This window comes from Eretmochelys imbricata, chromosome 7 (assembly GCF_965152235.1).
Source record: "Eretmochelys imbricata isolate rEreImb1 chromosome 7, rEreImb1.hap1, whole genome shotgun sequence".
Taxonomy (NCBI): domain Eukaryota; kingdom Metazoa; phylum Chordata; order Testudines; family Cheloniidae; genus Eretmochelys; species Eretmochelys imbricata.
Genome location: NC_135578.1, coordinates 76,065,841 through 76,086,750, shown reverse-complemented (window position 1 = coordinate 76,086,750; position 20,910 = coordinate 76,065,841). Strand labels below are relative to the sequence as shown.

The 20,910-nt window shown below is 40.6% G+C and overlaps 2 protein-coding genes across 3 annotated transcripts in view; one reads left to right on the top strand and one right to left on the bottom strand.

Annotated features, from left to right (window-relative positions):
* FAM13C (family with sequence similarity 13 member C) overlaps positions 1-10,585 on the top strand; it is an 87,937-nt gene extending 77,352 nt beyond the window's left edge. For both annotated transcript variants that reach the window (XM_077821859.1, XM_077821858.1), the window contains 4 exons: positions 4,260-4,355; positions 5,850-6,046; positions 8,867-8,968; positions 10,462-10,585. In XM_077821859.1, the coding sequence (XP_077677985.1) occupies positions 4,260-4,355; positions 5,850-6,046; positions 8,867-8,968; positions 10,462-10,585 (519 nt within the window). The remainder of the gene's footprint in view (positions 1-4,259; positions 4,356-5,849; positions 6,047-8,866; positions 8,969-10,461) is intronic.
* A 2,291-nt stretch (positions 10,586-12,876) lies between these two features.
* Positions 12,877-20,910, bottom strand: part of PHYHIPL (phytanoyl-CoA 2-hydroxylase interacting protein like) — a 59,806-nt gene continuing 51,772 nt past the window's right edge. Inside the window, exons 4-6 of the mRNA XM_077822717.1 lie at positions 19,778-19,952; positions 18,604-18,721; positions 12,877-13,411 (exon numbers count right to left, since the gene is read on the bottom strand). Coding sequence (XP_077678843.1) covers positions 12,877-13,411; positions 18,604-18,721; positions 19,778-19,952 — 828 coding nt within the window. The remainder of the gene's footprint in view (positions 13,412-18,603; positions 18,722-19,777; positions 19,953-20,910) is intronic.

Below are 20,910 nucleotides of genomic sequence, written 5' to 3'. Positions count from 1 at the left end.
ATCAGAACTGACTACTGATATGTGTGCCCACATGTTCTGATGACACAAAACGGAGGGCCCAAAGTATTTAATTTAAATTGGCCTTTCGAACATAAGAGCTGGCGGAGATCATTTTGTTTGAAAGTGCCATCTATGACACAAGCAGTATCAAAGACCCTTTGAGAAATGGTACAATGGGGTGCAGAAAAGATGTTTAGATTAGGCTAAACATGGCGAGACATGAGATAGCTGTTGCCCTACATTCAGTTCAGCTAATTTAGTATGTGTAGTGCTGCTTACTGGTACTGTCTCCCACCTAAAATCTGCTTTACTAATATTTTCAAATACAGAAGAGTTGTTTGCTTGCCATGCCAGCCTAACCAATTATGAAGTCAGGTGTTTATTTCCAGGAAGAAAATAACATTGTGCTGACATTAAGATATTAAATTGCCTAATAAAATCCATGATTTATTTTTTACAAGCTAGTCATAACTTTAATTATATCAGAAGTTGGAGAACCAAGGGTGAACTTGTAGAGGATCTGGGACAAGGCTACAGTGTTTGGGTTGCTAACTATACAGGAAAATGTGTTAATACCACCATAAAATCTGACTTCATTGACATTTTCAGCAATTTAATAAAAACATTTCTAGTACTGTAGGGTTGTATTATATGCTCTTTTAAAAATCAACTGCTAGCCCCAGAATATTTGGCAGGGTCTCTTCACAGATATTTTGCTTTGCTGAGTTGCCCTTGCTGTCCTTTCTGGGCATTGAACTCTTTTGAAGATCTCGCCCATTATTTCTACAAGTATACTTACAAGAGCAGCTATCATATCCCCTATGATAATCATATGGATGTGAGGGGGTGGAATGCAGTTTTCCTTTCCGTTACTTGGTTATACCATCTGTAATTATACCTAGGTGTTTTGTATTCACTCACTTTTTACAGAAAAAAAATACCATTAAGAAGAAGTTTGGACAGTGTATTAGTCAACATGAGGATATTTACAACAGTTGTTTCAAGTAAAAAATGTTACTCTTCTATTCATGGTGGTGGGTGGGTGAAATCCCCTCTCGTGCAGGCTGAGGCTTAACTGGGACTTAATTAGTGTATAGGCCATGTGCACGGGGTAAACTTCAACCAGTATCTCCTTTACTAAGTATAGCAAATACTGCTTACATTTAATTAGTCCAAAGGTATCATTTTAAAGATTTGCAAGGGCAACTGCTACACCAACTCACCTTGCGTGTTCCATGCTGGTTTTTTGCAGGATGTTGTGCACACAACTGCACAACATAGATTGAGGAATACTTCCATGTAATGCTAGAACCAGAACCTGGAGACAGCACTATAACGGAACATTACCTAGTAAACATTATAGCATCATAATAGAAAATCCTGCATGCTGATTGGATAACAAAACATTCTAAGCAGTGTTATCCCACCATACGACAGTTACTGAAAATCTTACACTTCATAACGGTAACAGCCAAATTGTCAGAGCAGGCCCAAGATCCTTACACAATTGTGTGATTACGTCTATATGTACAGTTAACTCGACTGCAAGGGCAAATCAGCCTTAGTAGCTATTGTGTGTGCAGGCATACAGCCTTAGTAGTTATTGTGCCATGAATGCACATTAATGGCAACTGCCTATGCATATATAGATATAGAACTGTACACAAATGTAGAATGTCCCTTTCTGAAAGCTTGGCCCATAGCAACCAGCACAACACATGCATTTGTATGTATCAAACAGTTGTATCAAATGTAAGGAATATTACTTCTAAGTACCTACCTTTGAAGGCTAACTAACTGCTTAAAAATGGAAAACACTAATTAAAAACATATTCAGTGAAAAAATTCAGAAACTCAACTTGTTAGAAATAAGATTTTACCTTTATATTTTTAGCAAATACTAAAGATCAGCCATAAACAAAATGTCACTGTTCTACAAACTTCACTGTGGAGGCAGGAGTGCAGTGAAAGACTACACTAAAGAAAACGGCCAAGTTGCTAATTACTATTAAAACAGCAGGCTTAGGAATGTTACTGGGGTCACCAGTGAGCATGCTGGGAAAGTCTGATGATGTCTTAATGAGAGAGGGGGATGGCTCTTCCCTCCTTATCTGAAAAGTCAGCCAGAGGAGAAGCTAAAAGGGGCTGTAGCCTTAAAAATATTTTTCTCCATTTTGTAAGTCAAGGGCAAGAAGGCCTGTCAACTGCAATGAAACTGAATGTGATGATTGGGAGTAAAAACAGCACCCATCTTCCCCTACAGAGGGCAACAAGCTAGGGTAGAAGTAGCACTCACAGACTACAGTGAAGGATACATTAGAGATACTCTATGACTGGATTAGATTAGACAGGCTGATGGCATACAGCAGCATTCCGCCGCTCTCTCTTCCTTACTCCATATACCTCGATAACTTTCCATTTCTGGGCTATTGCCCATGCCTGCAGCCTGTCCATATCCTTCCACTTCTGCCCCCACATACTCACCTGAAGTTGTGGAGATGATTTCTACACAGTAGAGTGGCAGCAACTCCCATGGGTGCTTAAATGGTCAGTGTGGGGATTGACAGGGATTTGAGAATAGGGTGTTAAGGAGCACAGGGAGGAGATGAACTCATTTGCAGGTGATTCCTTTCTGACAATTTTCAGAGTGGTAGCTGTGTTAGTCTGTATCAGCAGAAAGAACGAGGAGTACTTATGGCACCTTAGAGACTAACAAATTTATTTGAGCATGGACGATCCCTCACTCTCACAGATCTTGGGAGACAGGCCAGTCCTCACTTACAGACAGCCCCCAACCTGAAGCAAATACTCACCAGCAACCACACAACAAAAACACTAACCCAGGAACCTATCCTTGCAACAAAGCCCGATGCTAACTCTGTCGACATATCTATTCAAGGGACACCATCATAGACCTAATCACATCAGCCACACTATCAGAGGCTTGTTCACCTGCACGTCTACCAATGTGATGTGCGCCATCATGTGCCAGCAATGCCCCTCTGCCATGTACATTGGCCAAACCGGACAGTCTCTATGTAAAAAGAATAAATGGACACAAATCAGACATCAAGAATTATAAAATTCAAAAACCAGTCGGAGAACACTTCAATCTCCCTGGTCACTCAATTACAGACCTAAAAGTCACAATTATTCAACAAAATCTTCAAAAACAGATTCCAATGAGAAACAGCGGAACTGGAATTAATCTGCAAACTAGACACCATTAAATTAGGCTTGAATAAAGACTGGGAGTGGATGAGTCATTACACTAACTAAAAACTATTTCCCCATGCTAATTTTCCCCCTACTGTTACCCACACCTTCTTGTCAACTGTTTGAAATGGGCCATCCTGATTATCACTACAAAAGTTTTTTTTTTCTCCTGCTGATAATAGCCCACCTTAATTGATTGGTCTTGTTAAGAGTTGGTGTGGCAACCTCCATTTTTTCATGTTCTCTGTGTGTGTCTTCCTACTGTATTTTCCACTGCATGCACCTGATGAAGTGGGCTTTAGCCCACGAAAGCTTATGCTTAAATAAATTTGTTAATCTCTAAGGTGCCACAAGTACTCCTCGTTCTTTCTGACAATGTTGCCCTACAACAGGTATGATGCAATCATAGAACCACAGAGTTGGGTCATCTAGTCTAATCCCCTGCCAAAGATGCAGGTATCATACACAGTTAAATAAATTAGGTATGTTTTTTCCTCTTTGGGCTACTGTGACTGGCCATCTCTTTCTTTTAATAGAGTAGGATGGCCTGTTGTACAACCAGAATCCATAGCCTTATACATGACTTATGCAATTTGATAGGCTGTAAGTATTTTTGGTTGGATTGAGTTCATAGTACACAAACTAAAAAAAAAAGCATTATCCCTAAATTAGGTGCATCTGATGCTCAGGGGTTAACTAGAGAGAGAACAGAGAAAACTAATTCCTTTAACAATATCTGCATCTTCAGAAGGGGAACTGTAACCAGTTCACCCTTTTCCCAAAATGAATGCCTCAAGGAGGCAAAGATTCCACCTGGTATATTTTTCATTAGAAAAATTACATTACACTTTTGTTTTCAAATTGTACACTGTGATGTTTTATGAATTATGCTACTGTTACCATAAATACGCATAAATATTAACTGAAGCAATATTACATGTCAGACCAAATTCTCCTTAGCTACACTGGTATAAATGAGAGCAGAATATGGCCCATAATGCTTGTGTTTGAGAAGAATGTACTTTCTTACGGTTTCTTTTTAGGTAACTAAACAAGAGAGGAGTCTTATGAAGCCTCTTTATGACAGATACAGAATTATCAAGCAACTTCTCTCGACACCATCTTTGATTACAACAATTGTAAGTTGGAAAGAATTAGTATTTATTGTAAGGAAGCTATACGAGATTCTGAATTGTGCTTTGTATGCCAGTTCAGTGACATTCTAATCACTCTTACACATGCCGGGCTTATAGAATGCTTATTGATCAAATCATCCAGTTGATATTTAAAGAGGAGTAAACATCCTACATGATTCAACCCCAAAGCATGCCAGAGGTCATGATGTAAAACATCAATTTCTGAATCAATCAGTTTACATGGGTGGGGAAGGGATCAGATGAGGGAGTTCAGCTTTTAACCTTCACCATTACAAACAAATCTACACCACAAAATGAAAGCTGTGTCTATCTGTATTATACTGTTAATATATCCTCCTTGATCTTTGTTGAAAATACTTTCATTATTACTTAGCACATTAAGATCTTAGCATAACATTTTGATCAATGCTATACCAGTGTGAAAGAAAGAAAAGCTTTTCATGTATATGATTCTGATTGTTAAAAATAACAATGTTTTTTTTAAAAAAATATAAAATACATGTCAAAAATTGATGAGCTAGAACTGGTCCAGAACTGGTGCCTTTACTCTCACTGGGTAGTGCTTTACCTTGTGAATTCCCCATTTCAGTAGCACTTCTTGCAGGATGAAGTACCACTGAATGTGAGCTGCAGTAGCCCTTTGTAAATCGCTTGTCTGGTCACTATAAAAGAAAATATTAATTACAAAGCCTTGTTCCACATCTTGTGGTAATGTTAGCATGGGACTTGCACATGAGCTTCAGGGAGTTATAGGCACCCTACTCTCATTGAATTTCAATGGGTTCATTGATTCCTTTGAAAATCCCAGCCATAACCTTATTACTTCAGAATCTCTTTAAAGCTTCCTTCATGTTACTTTGAATGAACTTTGGTCAATGCATTTTTTAAAATCTATAAATAACAGTTTTTAAGAAGTGGGCAATTTCATCATCTTCTTGTACTGTAGTACAACTGTAAAATGTGTTGCAATATGGTCATTCTTTTTTGATTGCTAAAACCATTTGTAACTCTAAAAATACCTCTAGAATTATTATTTTATGCGTATTGTAGCTTTAATTTATGAACTGTTGACACTAAATGGTACAAGTTTACTTTACGGACAATAAACAAAGGGCTCTCTCATTGCAAACCGTACTCATGGGGAGTTTAATTGATTTCAATGGGACTAGTTTAATGAATAAGGGTTTCAGGATCATGCCCTAAATCCTATTTAAAAGCATGCTCTTGCAAATGTTTTGTTGTATGAGTAATCCACAGTAAGTAATTAGTAGAGCTACTTATGGAAGTAAGGGCCAGATTCTGCCACATTTAGTCATGGCAAGTAATGCCTTACAACGGAATTTGCCCCACTAGAGGTTGTAGTGAGAAATCTCAAAGTGTGTTTAGCTATTGGTTTTAATACCTGTAACCTCTTGTATTTTCAATAAATAGTATGTAGACAGCTAATTTGATGATGATGTTACATATTACAAGCAGGAGGAAGAAGATTCAGATGAAGACCGCTCTCAAAGCAGCCATGAATTATCATCCAGTCCGGCATCTAACCTTCCTGTAGATGACTATCTGTGTTGCTCGGATGAGGAGAATGAGCCTGCAATTGTTTCACCTCTGGATGAAAAAAAGGCAATCAACCAACCAGCCCTGTCTCTGTCCAATTTACATGAGGCCACAATGTGAGCGTTGCAATTTTTCTTCCTGATCTTCTCGCTCCCCTCCCCACCCCCCCAAAAAAACCCAACCAACCCAACCACACACTTACATGTTCTAGTCACAGCAAGATCTGTATTTACTCTCAAAATCTCCCAAGGATCAGGAAGCTCTAGACCTTAAGGATTGAGTTTTATCCTTTTTATGAGAGAAAGCAGAGACAGGATATTTATGTGATCAACTTACCTGTGCTTTGCCACACTTCGTGTAATTCAGACAGCTCTAGAGAGAACTGCCTAAATCCAGGAGAGAGGCAGGGAAATATACATATATGAGAGAGAATGATATATGCAACGGAATCATAGAATATCAGGGTTGGAAGGGACCGCAGGAGGTCATCTAGTCCAACCCCCTGCTCAAAGCAGGACCAATCCCCAATTTTTGCCCCAGATCCCTAAATGGCCCCCTCAAGGATTGAACTCACAACCCTGGGTTTAGCAGGCCAATGCTCAAACCACTGAACTATCCCTCCCCCCAATAGGTAGAGCCCACATGATGACATAATATAAATGATTTGTCGACTTACCTATTTTTGTCAGAAAGTTTAGACATTTATCTACTTAGTTTCTTAAAAGGTATTTGTGGAATAACACACGTTGGATGAGGAGGCTTCAGTATTAGTGGTGGCTTGACCAACCAGGCTAGTTTTTTTTTTCATTTATATATTGCAGTTGTATTGGTTACATTTCATATTTCACAACTGTAGTGTCGCTGGTGTGAAAGAGGACACCTTTTCAACTGAAGAATCTGGATTATATTATCACATTTCTAAAACGTACAATAGTAGACTGTAAGAATTATTGTAAATTCATGGTCTGGCCTGGTATAATTGTTCATGTATTTTCACTACGTGTTAACATAATTCTATTTATATCTTTATTGAAGAAAATTATTGTTGTCAACAAGGGTGGTCAACAAACTCCTATAAGTGATAGAAACAGTGATTTGGAATCTTATGTTTTGTATTTCTGTGAAAAGGGCAGTTTATGGTCAAGTTGTTTAGTTGTGGGAATACACGTGTGCTGATATCATTCAGCCCTGGTGCTCACTGATGAAAACAAACCCTACGGATGAATGTGATCTCATACAGTAACTCCTCGCTTAACGCTGTAGTTATGTTCCTGAAAAATGCGACTTTAAGCGAAATGATGTTAAGCACATCCAATTTCCCCATAAGAATTAATGTAAATATGGGGGGTTAGGTTCCAGGGAAATTTTGTTCACCAGACAAAACACAAACACGCACACACACAATATAAGTTTTAAACAATTTAATACTGTACACAGCAATGATGATTGTAAAATTTGGTTGAGGTGGTGAAGTTAGAGGGTGGAAGAGGGTGGGATGTTTCCCAGGGAATGCCTTACTGCTGAATAATGAACTAGCTTTCGGCTAAGCCCTCAAGGGTTAACACATTGTTAATGTAACCTCACTCTGCAAGGCAGCACGAATTGAGGGAGGGGAGACAGCATGGCAGACAGAGACAGAGAGAGATGTGCACTGCCCCTTTTAAGTACATTGCCTTTAAAAAGATCAGGAAGTTGAGATACCAGCTCCTGCCAGCAAGCTCTCTCCATCCTAAGCCCTGTCCAGTTCCCACCCTGCTCTATATGGAGAAGGGGTAAATGGGTTCAGAAGCAAGGGGGAGGGGGACACCCTGATATTAGCCCCCCTCTCTCTCTCCCCTCCCCACAGCAAGCAGGAGTCTCTGGGAGCAGCTCCAAGGCAGAGGGCAGGAGCAGCACACGGCAGTGGGGGGAGGGACAGCTGAACAAGCCGGCAATTGGTAGCCTGCTGGGCAGCTGCTGCACAGGGAACTTAGGGGAGCGGGGAGCTGCTGGTCCGCCCTGGTTCCGAGCCCCCACCAGCTCGCTGCAATGGGCTGCTCTTCCAGCAAGTAGTGGACAAAGCAGGCAGCTGCCAAACAACGTTATAAGGGAGCATTGTTCCCTAATTCATCAGCAACGTAACAACGAAACGTTAACCGGGACAACTTTAAGTGAGGAGTTACTGTATCTTATACTATTCCTTATATTTCCCATGTGTTTTGATTGACACCTGAGAGTCAGAGACATGAATAAAGGCAGTTAGGTCCTATTAAGTGAGTGAAGATAAAAAGAATGTATGTTGTTCTGTGGAACTCTCACTGTGTAAATGATGCAGCATGGAGAAGTGCTGCTGAGATTTCTTAGCGCATCACATTATTATGGAACAGTATCTTTTTGGACATATTCTGAAAGTGTTTTATCTTCTGCCTACAGACCTTATCCTGCAAACGCTGCCCAGCGTAGTTCTTACTACAGTCTGCAGTTCCATTGACTCACAATAAACAGCACTGCATTTGATGGTGTTTGCAGGATCAGGTCCTATGCTGCTAATCGTGTATCCCCTTTTTTACTTACGGGCCTGAAACTGTAAGGTGCCAAGTGCTTCCTGTGAGATGCTGAACACCATGAACTCCACATAGAACTAAGGGTACCCACAGGATTAGGGTCGGAGTGTTTTATTGCTTCCTTCCATAGATTCTCTGCATTCCCTTTATTAGAGGAGTATGAATGACACCAAAAGCAAGGAAATGCTGTAGATTTACACTTGTGCTGTCATAAGTCCATTACATCAGACTTGGAAGAAAATTTTAGGATTCCTTGAACTTAACAGGTCTAATTCTGCACTCAGGTGACACCTGTCACTGTGCACATTTTGAAGGGCCACATCCAGCCCTAATGTTTTAACTATTTCTAAGTCAAGTCCACATAGGCTTCAACTTCCTCTACCTCCTTTGTAGGCCTGTGCTTCTTGAACATCTCAGAGAAACAAGAGCTGACAAGAAAAGGCTTCGCAAAGCTCTGAGAGAATTTGAGGAACAGTTCTTCAAACAAACAGGAAGGTAAACAAAAACCTCTTTCATGTATTTTAAGCAGATGTTTATGTTTCCGTTAAAGAACATATTCTTAGGCAGCAGGGACTTACCTGTAGTAATTGGGCTGGGGGGAGGGAGGGGATGGGACTGTGTTATCTTTTGTGCTTTCAGAGTCCCAAGGGTAGCTACAGCCCAGGATTGGAAGGAGACTGCTGGGAGCACCGTGGAGGCATCGGGTCTCTATGGAGATGATTTTTTGCTCCGACAATTCCTCCAGGATCTATGCAGATCCTTGAAGTTCTTCCAGGTTTAGGATAGCCCCCATAACATATCCTGTGAGAGGGCAAAGATCCACAGGGAACTCTGCCAGAGGATCAGTCCAGAAATTTCCTTCCTTAGACTTACCGACAGAAGAAGCAATGTGACCCCCTAGTCAGGGGTTGGGCTAGCCCAGCAGCAGCTGTGTTTGCCACAAATGTACTATTAGGATCTCCTGATTTACAGAATTCATATGCAGACAAATACATATAGTGCTTTTTGATAAATGTAAAGTTGAAATGTCATTTTCCTGGAGACTTTTTACCATGACTGGTATGCTGGTGGCAGGCAGCTCTGTCCCACCCCTCCCCTTTCTTAAACGGGCTAAGTGTGGCCAGAGGTGCAGGTAGTGTGGGCCTGATCCAAAGCTCATTGACATCAATAGTCTTTCCACTGAATTCAGTGGGCTTTGGATTAGTCCCTATGAGCAGAGAGGAGCCATTTTGTTGTTTATAACACAGACCTTACCGATGAGGTTTTTTTCTGTTTTTGTTTTTTGGCGGAGGAGGGTGTTTTTTGGGGGTTTATTGGTAAATTCCAGATTATACCTAAAATAAGGTGAGCTTTCATTCAGATTTTTCAAAAATGTGGCCTCCTCACACTTTCACATCGCAATATTGCTCATCTTAAGAGGAGCAATGTGTGAGGGTATAATATTTAAATTGTTCAATCTGCTTGAATGCTACTGAATTCATGACAAGTCCTGAATGAAAACAACTTTAACTCCTTGAGTGATCTCAGGTAGGTCAGGATGATTTCCTATTGTGATGAAAGAACGTGTATGGTCTTAGACTCTATGGGCTCAGTCCAATGCCCTTTGATCAATGGGAGCTTTTCCACGGATTTCCCTGAGTATTGGGGCTAGCCTATATATAGTTCAAAAAGAAAACCATAGTGTAGTACCATGGTAGTTATATTTTCCATAATCCTGTACAACAACATATCTGCATATTTTGGAGTGAAGTAATTATTACTTACACAGTGGACAAGAAATGTGATTACCTTGTATAATCTAAACCTCAGAATTCAGTATTTTAATTGCCATTCCTATAATCCTACTTCACAATAGTGTGCTCTTTTCATATGTCTATGGGCATCTAAAATTAGAAAAAAATGTAAAAAAAAAATCACAGCAGAAATCATTTTAAACCTCATTTTTCTTCTGTGTCATAAAATGACAGAGCTCTGTTTGACTGTTTCAGGAGTCCGCAAAAGGAAGATCGCATACCTATGGCTGAAGAGTACTCTGAATACAAGCACACGAAAGCCAAACTCAGGCTTTTAGAGGTTCTCATCACTAAGCATGATGTCTCTAAAGGAATTTGAAGTCAATGAAATACATAGCTAGTGTTTGCTAGCAAAAACCAAAACAAACAAAAATAATTGTACAGGTCTGGGTCTTTCTGCACAGTTATTAGATACACTGAGAATCTGATGCACTTTAATAATCTTATTAACTGAGACTAGGAGAGGATGGCAATGTGTGTAAGAGTATGTAAACGGGAGGGAGTGAACTATATTTTTCCTTTTGGAATAGCCTTGAAGTGCACTATGATAATGTTAGAAGTTAAAGGGACACTGTAAAGTTGTTTTGGCCCTTAGTCTAACCCGCTTTATCTTAACATTTATAAACCATTAGGGCATGCCCTCCAGATTCTAAAAGTAATCAGAAATCCACCACTCTGTCCCGCTCAAAAGCAGTATAATCCACTATTTCTGTAGGCAAAACAACTTAGAACATCATATGTTAACTAAAAACCTGTAGATCAAATTCTACCCTTAGATACATAGGTGCAATTCCCATTGGCTTCAAAGAGAGGTGCATATACATGGACAAAATTGGGCCCTGAATTCTTGGAGTTGAGTAAATTGAGGCTGCTGGAGAAAAAGAAAGTGGTAAAATAACTGCCAAATGCAATCACATTTTTTGCAAATGAGAAAACATCTATTTGGCAAAGCAACAAGGACTCAGTGGTTAGGGAAGGAATGCTTGTTTCAGGTTTGCCAAAGGGAGTATAAGACAATGTAAAGGCACTAGGTGCTGGCCTGTTAAATATGGTTGGCAGTACTTTTATAGTACCCTAAACAAAATTCAGTAAAATAAATTGATCATACACGCTGATTTTTAGTTCTGTATTAAACTTAGCACTTTATTTTGCCTGATGCTATAAAATTTTGCTTTTCTGACTACCAAAGCTTGTTTGGAAGCATGCACTTTGTAAAATGTTAAAGTATTTCCTGTGTTAGATATCTATATTAAAATAATGAGGAGAATAGTTTATTGTATTCTGACAAGATATTTTGGATAGATAAATGTATGCAGTATATAATTGAAAGTCATGGTTGTGAGATGAGGAACTCTGGCTGCCTTGCTTCCTAAAAGTAAGACTACAAAAATATTTTTCTGTTGGAATTATACATCCTTCAGCACACCCCACTTTGTAATGTAAAGGGATTTTCCTCACTCTTGTGATAGATCATTTCTGAGTAAAGTGCAATATTTCACAGAAGGATTGTCAGCATTTTGTATTTTTCATTACAAATCAAAGACATATAATGGGAAAATGTCTAAACCAAACATGAAGGAAGAGCTTGAAAGGGAAATTGTTGCATCATGTTTAGTGTTTTGTTTAAATTGCCATTTTGTATTAACTGCATATAAACCACCTGTTTTGCTATCTTAAGGAAATGTTCATTTTCTGAAGTCTATTCTATACCAACCACGTTTGTATTTTTATTGTATGTAATGTTTCAGCATGATTTTAAGTAGTACACATTTTCAAATGGTTTGGAGGAAAAAGTGTGACCACTACACAATGTGGATTTTTTTTTTTTTATTTCTATGAGGTTTGCTGTTTCACTGTATTGACTTGACAATTTATAACTTTTATGAATCAGAATGATCTCCTTTCTAAATCTGTTTAATTAAAGTAATCTAAGAGCAACAGGAACAGACACACAACTATTTGAAGTTTACAAACTACATCTTTGATAAGGGAAAATGGTTTCATGACATGTATACAATTGCTATTAAAATGTACTCTATATATTCTATATGATTGTATAATATTTTATACAACAGTACAAATAAAATATTTTTCTATTATATTTATGATGTTTAAACACAATTTTTGTTTCCAGTTAGCTAATATAAATAACACTGTCAAACAACAAGTTGGAAGTGCTGACATTTCTAGGCTTCGAGATTTAAATCATGCTGCAATTACAACCTTTCATGCTGTTTGGAGAGTTATCCCAGTGTTTGTTCAGTAGATTAAAATAAATGCATATTTAAACACCATTATAAGCCATTATTTTTATTTTGCTAAAGCGGTTTATATAGGTTTTTGTTATGTTTGGTCAGGAACAAACAAACAAACAAAAATTGCAGCATCTAGGTGTAAATGTTGTCAGAAAGAAAATCCAGGACTTCTGTTCCCCTAATGCTATAAACTATTAGAAGGAAGGAGGAAAGTTATACTAAAAATGCTATTAATGAATTTGAAAAACTGGTGTTTGCTTTTGGTGACAGCGGCATGTGCATGCTTCTGAAGAGAACGTCTGACAATGGAAATGGACAACAGAGGTTCAAAGGCTCCTATATATTGGGGTAGGGATTAACGTCCAACACTGATGTTGCAGGTCTTGCAACTGGGATCTTTTTTTGCATTTGCAGTAGACGAGCTCATTAGCTGATGACCAGTAATTTCTGCAACTGTGCCGAGGGAAAGATCCACAGGATCAGTGTAAATTACTTCTAAAATAACATCCTGGGCATGGTGATAAACCATGATGCCATCTTCTTCGGTGCAGGTCAGAAATTTATTATCCTCTGAATTTAGCTGAGGAAGGCGCTGCTTACAGAATTCATCTCCTGGTGACCCAACAGGGGCAATAACAAGAATGACATAGTGATAAGCTGTGTACATGCAGTAGAAGTCCCCAAAGTACAAGTTAGTATTTGGATTGAAAAGTTTTTCAGCTGCAATCTCAAACCTGTATCTTCCATAAGGTGAATCTTGTGGTGGCTTCCCCGTGTTAAACTCAGTGTTGCAGCTAAAGAAGATGCCTTCCAACTTCCCACTGATTGGAGAGCCATGGCTACCACTGTTATCCTTGACAGAAAGCTGCATTGCATTTCCATGTTGGTCTCTAAAAATGAATGACTATTATTGTTTGTTTTGCAGTGAAGAGCACAAGTTTGATTACTTATAGGACTACCACCGTGTCACAAGGGACACAAAGAGAAACCAGTCATCTGAAAAATAAGGTTAACGCCACCCCACTCTCAAGAGAAAGCAAAGACAAATAAATGAAGACATGACCAGGGTGAGAAGGAATTGCTTTTCCATCTTCTCTCTGCTCCTGGAGGTGAATTGTGTGGATGAAGAGGCAAAAACAGTACAGGAAACCCCACCCACCATATTTTTCCTCAGCAACTGTAACAATAGTGGGATTATAAGTCTACATTGAAAGTTACAAATTAATATATTTTTTAATGTTTTCAGTGGATGCTGTATACAAATGCACATGATAGCTAGTCCCCCCCCCCCCTTTTTTTTTTCCAGTGACACTACGGCAGGGGAATACCCACATGCCCTCCAAAACCTGCGGCTTACTCTGCTCCTACTTACACGATCGGGAGTAATTTAAGCGGACACAAACAGTCTCTCTGTTTTATTTAAATAGGTCTTCACAGATTTTGTGCTTAACCACTGTGGAGTCCTGCTTGTGCAGCTCTGGAAGTTAGAAGTGGTGATAATAAGATGATAATCTCAGTCTAATAAATTTGAGGAGAATTAATCAGTTTTGGCCCCACTAAGACCCCATTTCATTTTCTTCTAAAGAATCTTTCTCTCCACATTGCTAATACATGGCCCCATTTGGCTGCCATTGACTTCAGTGGAAGCAGGACTGGGCCCAAGACTAGATATAATTTAGTTCTTTCCAACTGTAATTATCCTAAACCCAAAAATACACAAATCCGATCCCTTTTGCATTGCAGTTCAACTGTTAGTGAAGTGCACAGACTTTTTATATATATACACATATGTACACAAACATGTCCAGGGTGTATCACACTTTCTGTTTGCCTAAATGCTTTCAAAGTGCAATGAATCTTCAGCACCCTCATATCTAGAAAAAATATTTTACTATCACCACTTGGGTTAGGTCACTTCTCTTGTCAAAGCTATGACTGATATCCTTTTGTTTTCTGCCTTGGTTGTAGGCTATTAAGTCTCAACCACAAGACAAATTCCATCCCAGGTCTCATGTCCACCTACTCCTTTACATTTCACAGAACTCTTGCCACCTATCTGGTGTGCTAAACCGCCATCATCCCTTCATGCAAATTGACCAGTCTTAAAACAGTTTTCAGAAAGCTTTCTAACATTAATTCACCAACGAAAATTGCTTGTGTTAAGAACGCCATGCTCAAGTCAGGCCATCATCTGGTAGTGTGGGGCATGAGCTGTTTCTCAGGCTGGTGGTAGCAAGTGAAGCTCCAATGCCACTGTGCTATAAATATCACGTGAGCGCTTTTCAGTCACACACTCTAAGTATAAGGACAAACAGAATGGCTGACTGACTTGATGTAGCTGAAGGCTGAACACTGGGAAAGTCCCTGTTAACTGAGAAGCCCCTGAGTGAATCTCAGTGAACTGCAGAGAGGTATGGCCCAACCTCTGGGTCTGTGATGGAGCTGAGGGAGTGTCTAACTCAGCAAGACAGGAGTGGAGGGGCACCTGTTCTGGCAGGAGGGTTATTCTCAGTGGTATCCCAGCTCACTGAGTGACAGTCTTGAGGGGAGACAAATGGAATTGATGCGCAATTTGTCCAGGAAAGGGCTGCACACCTGATCCTCAGACCTACTGAGTGGAGTATAAGCTTTATACAGTGTATAAAGCTCATACAGATCTTATACACTGAGGTCTGGGTGCTGGAGCTAGGTGACCTGCTGAGCTGTTTTCAGTCAAGTCTGCAGCTTTGGGGGTGTGGACTAGACCCTGGGTCTGTCTTGCAGCAGGCTAGTGTGTCTGGCTCAACAAAACATGGTTCTGGAAGTCCCAGGCTGGCAGGGCCAACAGGCTCAGAGGTAATTTCAGCACATCAGGTGACAGCCCCAAGGGGGTATCTGTGACCAAACCCATCACACAGCCTTTGTGAGAAAATTTTGTTTTCAGCCAGGCAAATACATCTGCATGTGCACTACCTTAGACTAGTGCCCACCTGCCATAGCTAGCGCCCAATACGGCACATACAAAACTCCCTTTGAATTCAATGGCAGCTGTACTCTTGTAAGGAATTTAAACATCAGGCAAACCCAGCATTGGATTTATCTGGAACCGGCACAGGAAAAAATTCGTTTGCTTGTAAAAATTGAACTACCCAACAGGCTAACAGACGACTCGTACCGGTTGCTCACTGCTTTGGCATACTGTAGTTTCAGGGGTGGGGTGGGGTGGATTTTTATTTTTTGCAACAGTCCACGGTAAATCCGACTACAAATTCTTGTTTTCAGCTAAACTATAACAATAGGCTGCTTCATTTTTTATATGCTCATGGAAAGCAGGTTTAGTCCTTGCTGCTACTGAAGGGAATGGGAGCTATGCTACTAATTTCAACAGAAGCAGTGTTTCTTACATAGTTACTTTGTAAGACAATTGTTAACCCTGATGCTGGTAAATATACTAGCTGTCCAAAGATGGTTTTAAGTGGCTTATGGAACAACGGCTTTATCACCTATAGTGCTAGCACCTGAGAATTCTTACCATTTCTAATCATATACCTTCTTCCAACTACAATTTTTCATATAGCTGTGAGGCAAACTTCAGAAGCTTTCTGACCCTCTCAAGACCACCATCTTTATCGTTGCAGAAGTAATCCTCTGGGAATATAGGGCCTAATTCATAGCAACTTATTCTCCTTTTCAAACAAATTCCAAAAAAAAAGATAAAGGTCACCTTCGCTGCAACCTGAAAAATGTGCTTGAAGCTGTATTTCTGTGACAAGATACTGACATCCAGTGGCCGATTACGCTAATTGTTAGTATTCGCTAGGGAGTTGACACTTTCTTTAAAGGAAGCAGTCATGATTAAAGTGTACGTTAATTATATGCCACATTAAAAAAAAACAACCTGTAATGGTGTTGCAGGATCAAAGTTTACCTAGTAAACAGGCCAAGGTCTTGTACGCTCTCTTGAGACACCCATCGGAACCCTCCCACTCTAAATGCACCACTCTGTGCACTACTGTTTACTACTTAAAAACCCATGGAGCCCATCAGAGGTCTTCTGAATCATAAGGCAAAACAACACTTTGAGGCAGGGAATGCTAGTTGAACGGTTACACGTGATGGAATGATTTGTTTTTTAAAACGTTGTTGCCAGGTTCAGTGGTCACCAACAGCTTAGTCTAGAGCACAACATAGTACCTTTTGAGACAGAAATTCTTTGCCAACTGTTAAAAGACCCTGAATTTGCCTGTTTCTGAACATCTTCATGTATTCTATACTCCTGAGGGAATTATGCACCCAAATTCTGCAAATGTTGTTTGTCTAGAAATAAATGTGGCTCCAGCATGGCAGTGGGGAGCACAGGCCATTGGCTGCATTGAGGTGGGAGATCACTCTGAAGTCCCCACCTTCCCCAGTACAGGGACTCAGTAGTGAGGCTGCACCTGACCCAGCCACAGTGTAAGGGCTTGGCCTGCCCCAGAAACACCCTGGGGCCCTGCTCTTCTGTGCCAAGCGCACCAGATGTGGGTAGGCAGGCTCAGCCCAGCAGGATCCAAGTGCGGAGGGATCCAGGCATGGGGTGAGAGGTTTCTGTGTGTGGGCAGCTCAGTGGGAGATATGGATGTGCAGGGGCTCGTTGTGGGGTTCAGGGGCAATGGGGGTCTGCAGGGGATCCAGGTGATGGTGGCTGGGCTCAGCAGGGGTGTATCTGACTACCTTCAGAGCTTTCAAAGCTCTGTGAACTCAAATGCGCACATACTGTGAGCTGTGACAGATTCACCCATGTGACCCCACCCAGTAGGTATGAGGATCATGTAAACCTGGGCATTCCAAAAGGATGATGTGCTCTTATTACAGGACTCAAAAGGCCTTATCCAGCACTCAGTCTGAGTGAAGTAACACTTGCAGAAAACTGGAGCAGCTGAGTTACATTTGAGTAAAACTGAGGTAATGCAGTGTTGACACAGGCCCAAAATCTTTAACATATGCTAAAATATAAGAAATAAGCATATTTAAATTTCTTTAAGGCAAGTAATCAGAGATTCTACCACTCTGAAAGGCAATACAAAAACAGGGCTCTACTGCATTGCTTAGCGGATTGCAATATACCCCCAAACCAGTTTTCTCCTAGAATACTATTCTTGCCACTTCATGGTGTGTTACTGTTTCATGATCAGTCAATATTCTGAACGCTAACCTCTAGCATAGGGGGGTGATGGCATCTATATTTTGATTGGATAACTGTCTACATTTGCTGCCTATGCAGAAGAATATTGTAACTTCAGCACTATTACACAAAATAAGCAAATACATTGTATGGGTGGAAGTTAATCAAAAAACCCACATCAAGAGACCATTAAGGTTGCACAGCAAGGCATTCAAAAGTCAGTAAGGAATAGATCCACAAAAAGACTTAGGTGCCTGACTGCCACTGTCAGCATCTACGTCCAACTCTTAGACACCACTGTGATCCTCAAACTCCCTGCACAGCTGCCGCCTAACCCTGGAGGCACCTAAAATCCCTATGTGCTGGAGTTTCCACCATTAACAATCCCTAGGCACCTGGCTTTCTGCCAGTGAACATGTGCACAGCCAACTTAGTTTAGGGAATCAGGAGCCTAAGCCCCTGCAGGAGCCTCAGAGTAGGCATTCCTAGCTATCGCACTTGCGAGGCCCGATCCAGTAGACATTTCAGCACCTACGTTTCTCTGTGGATCTGAGTTTAAATGACAGTATTCAGGTTGCATATGCTTGATTACAATGTACACATGCAGATACTTGAGACATACGTATACATCAAGTACTTGCAGGCAAATGTATGTGCAAAATTGTACACCCCCTGTCTTTAGAAATCTCATTCTTAGTTTCTAGTATATCATCAATCATCATTACTTAGTCTTTAGATTATGATGGTGCCTAGAGGCTTGCTCAGTCCTGAAACTTCATTGCAGCAGGTGCTGTGAAAACACAGTTTTTACTCCAAAAACTTATTTCCTGAGATTCAGTCCTGAATTGTACAAACTTACATAAATGAGTTGCTTTTGTGTATAGTTTTAATACTTAGATGGAATTAATGTGGACAATTTTGCACGTGTTTGTTTCTTACCTGATAGAATCAAAGTATTCTTTGTGCTGATTCCGATAAAAAACAGAAAGCTTAAGCATACGTCCTGCAATCACTTCAGCTTTTTCCAAAAGCTGTGTTAGATGAACTTTTGAATAATCTGTGAAGAGAAGACTATCTGCTAGTAAGAAAGAAACATCATCATCTCCTAAATCACAGTCTAAACTTATTTTGATGACTTGTACAAAATAGACAAAGGGTGGGAAGGCAAAGAGCAGCAAACGGCCAGATTTTTGGGACTTAGGCATTAGAGCTTCAAAAATCTGCCCCAAAGTGACACCACAGCTCAGTGGCAGAGCCAGGCACAGAAGCCCCATTCACCAGACCACACTACTTCTCATGACTGTGATACGTGATAATTTTCACAAGGGGTTGTCAGCATTATCTCCTACTAATGGTATTTTCCATTAGAAACTGCTCCCTAATTCCCACGTGCCTATAACCTGGTAGCACAACACACTACCCCAGAGGAAGTACTAGGGCTCTCATACAGCCCAACCAATACAGGGTTAAACTCACTCCAGTGCAGGTAGCACAGATGAGGACTCACTAAAATTCTTAATGAGGAGTACAGGGCTTTCCTACAGGCAGGCTCTGCACACTGGGGTGAATTTCATCCCAATGAAGATGTGTGTTAGTAAATGAGGAGACAAATGTATGCTCTGTGGCGTGGAGATGGTGGTGCTCTGGGGCTTTCCACAGGCAGACTGCCTAAGGGCTATAGGGTGCTGGGTGCAGCACACTGAACAGAAGCACTTTCAGGAAGCTTCATAGCTCTTGAGGCTAAAGACAGGTGCAAGGACGGCCCTGCTTCAGTTTGGTTCACCACGCACCCAGAGTGCCACCAAGCGCAATGTTTGGGCAACTGCTCAGTATGCGGGTACACTAGGAGGACAGTGTGTGAAGTGTGCCAGGTGTCTCCCTCCCCACCTCCCAACAAGGCACCAACAAAAGAGCAACCACCGTTGAATTATACATTTTGAACAGAAAATAAGCCGCCTAAACCAACCCTTCCATTTCCAGATGTGACAGGTACTGACTGCTGCCAATTATTCTGTGTCGCAATAGCTGATCCAAACAGAAGCTAGTCCCTTTCATACAGCATGTCTGCTTTCTTTCTGTCCCTATGTGCTGTATCTTTTCCCAGCAATCTTACCTCCTGTACAAAACTCTATGATTTCACTCCACTCAGAAACCACATAATCCCCATCAACTTGCTTTGATGCCGTCTGTACTGCTACTGTATATTCCGTTCTTGGGCTCAAGAACCAGTGTCCACGAACAGTCATAGGGAGAGGAACAGCTTTTGCAACCAGTTTAGTGGGTACATCCTAATGGGACAAAAAAGTCTGATCAGTTAGTTGAGCAAAACTATATTCAGAAGGTCATATAAGTTAATTTTGGGGGGATGAAGTTCAGTAACCTTATTTTAAACCCCTTAGGCCCAAATTCTGCTAACTTTTCTCACACAAGTACCGCAGTGAAGTTAATAGGATGCCACACACAATAGGAAGGGGAGTGAGATTTAGTCTTTAGCTAAGTGGATTCTTTTAATATTGGGTCTATATGAACATAGAATAATAATATTACCTGCAGCATAGAATATACACTATAAATCAAGGATATCAATTTGTACTTAAAAATGCAAGCCTGTGGGGGTGAAGACAATAATTTGATCATGATACACTATCCTGCTAAGGAAATGTTAAGGCTGTCAAAACATAAGCTTAAAAAAGTCTCTTCTTACAGCTTTTAACTAAATGTAACTTCACTGACCTTAGTAGCTTACTGCTTGATTTACACCAGCGTTAGGGAAGACCAGCCTTTCGCACAGCTCAGCACAAAATAAGGACAGTGACTCTTAAATATTTCAAAACCAGTGCTGTTTTCTTTCTTTCACAACAAGCCTGTTTAAAAATAGCACACGGGAAAGGCAAATGCATGCCTTTATGTGGAATTTGGGCTGTAAGCTTTGTGTCTATCCCTTTAGTCTTCTGGGTTCTATTCTCTCCCCCTCCCCCCGCTGTTGTTTTGCTGTGGCAGAGCGTCAAACTACATTGTGCTGATAATGAAGACTCTCTTTTGCAGCTAGCGAAGCTCGCAAGATGCTGAACTGCTTGAACTCCACAACATCAAGGACAGCAGCTTAGATCTCGCCACAAGGGAGTAGCTGGTATGCAAAGGTTTCCTTGCCAGTACTATGCAGGAAACATGGCTGATTTCTGCGTCGTTCAAAATCCTGCAGAAGATGGTAACAGCCTTGATCTTGGGAACAAGCTGTGCAATAAT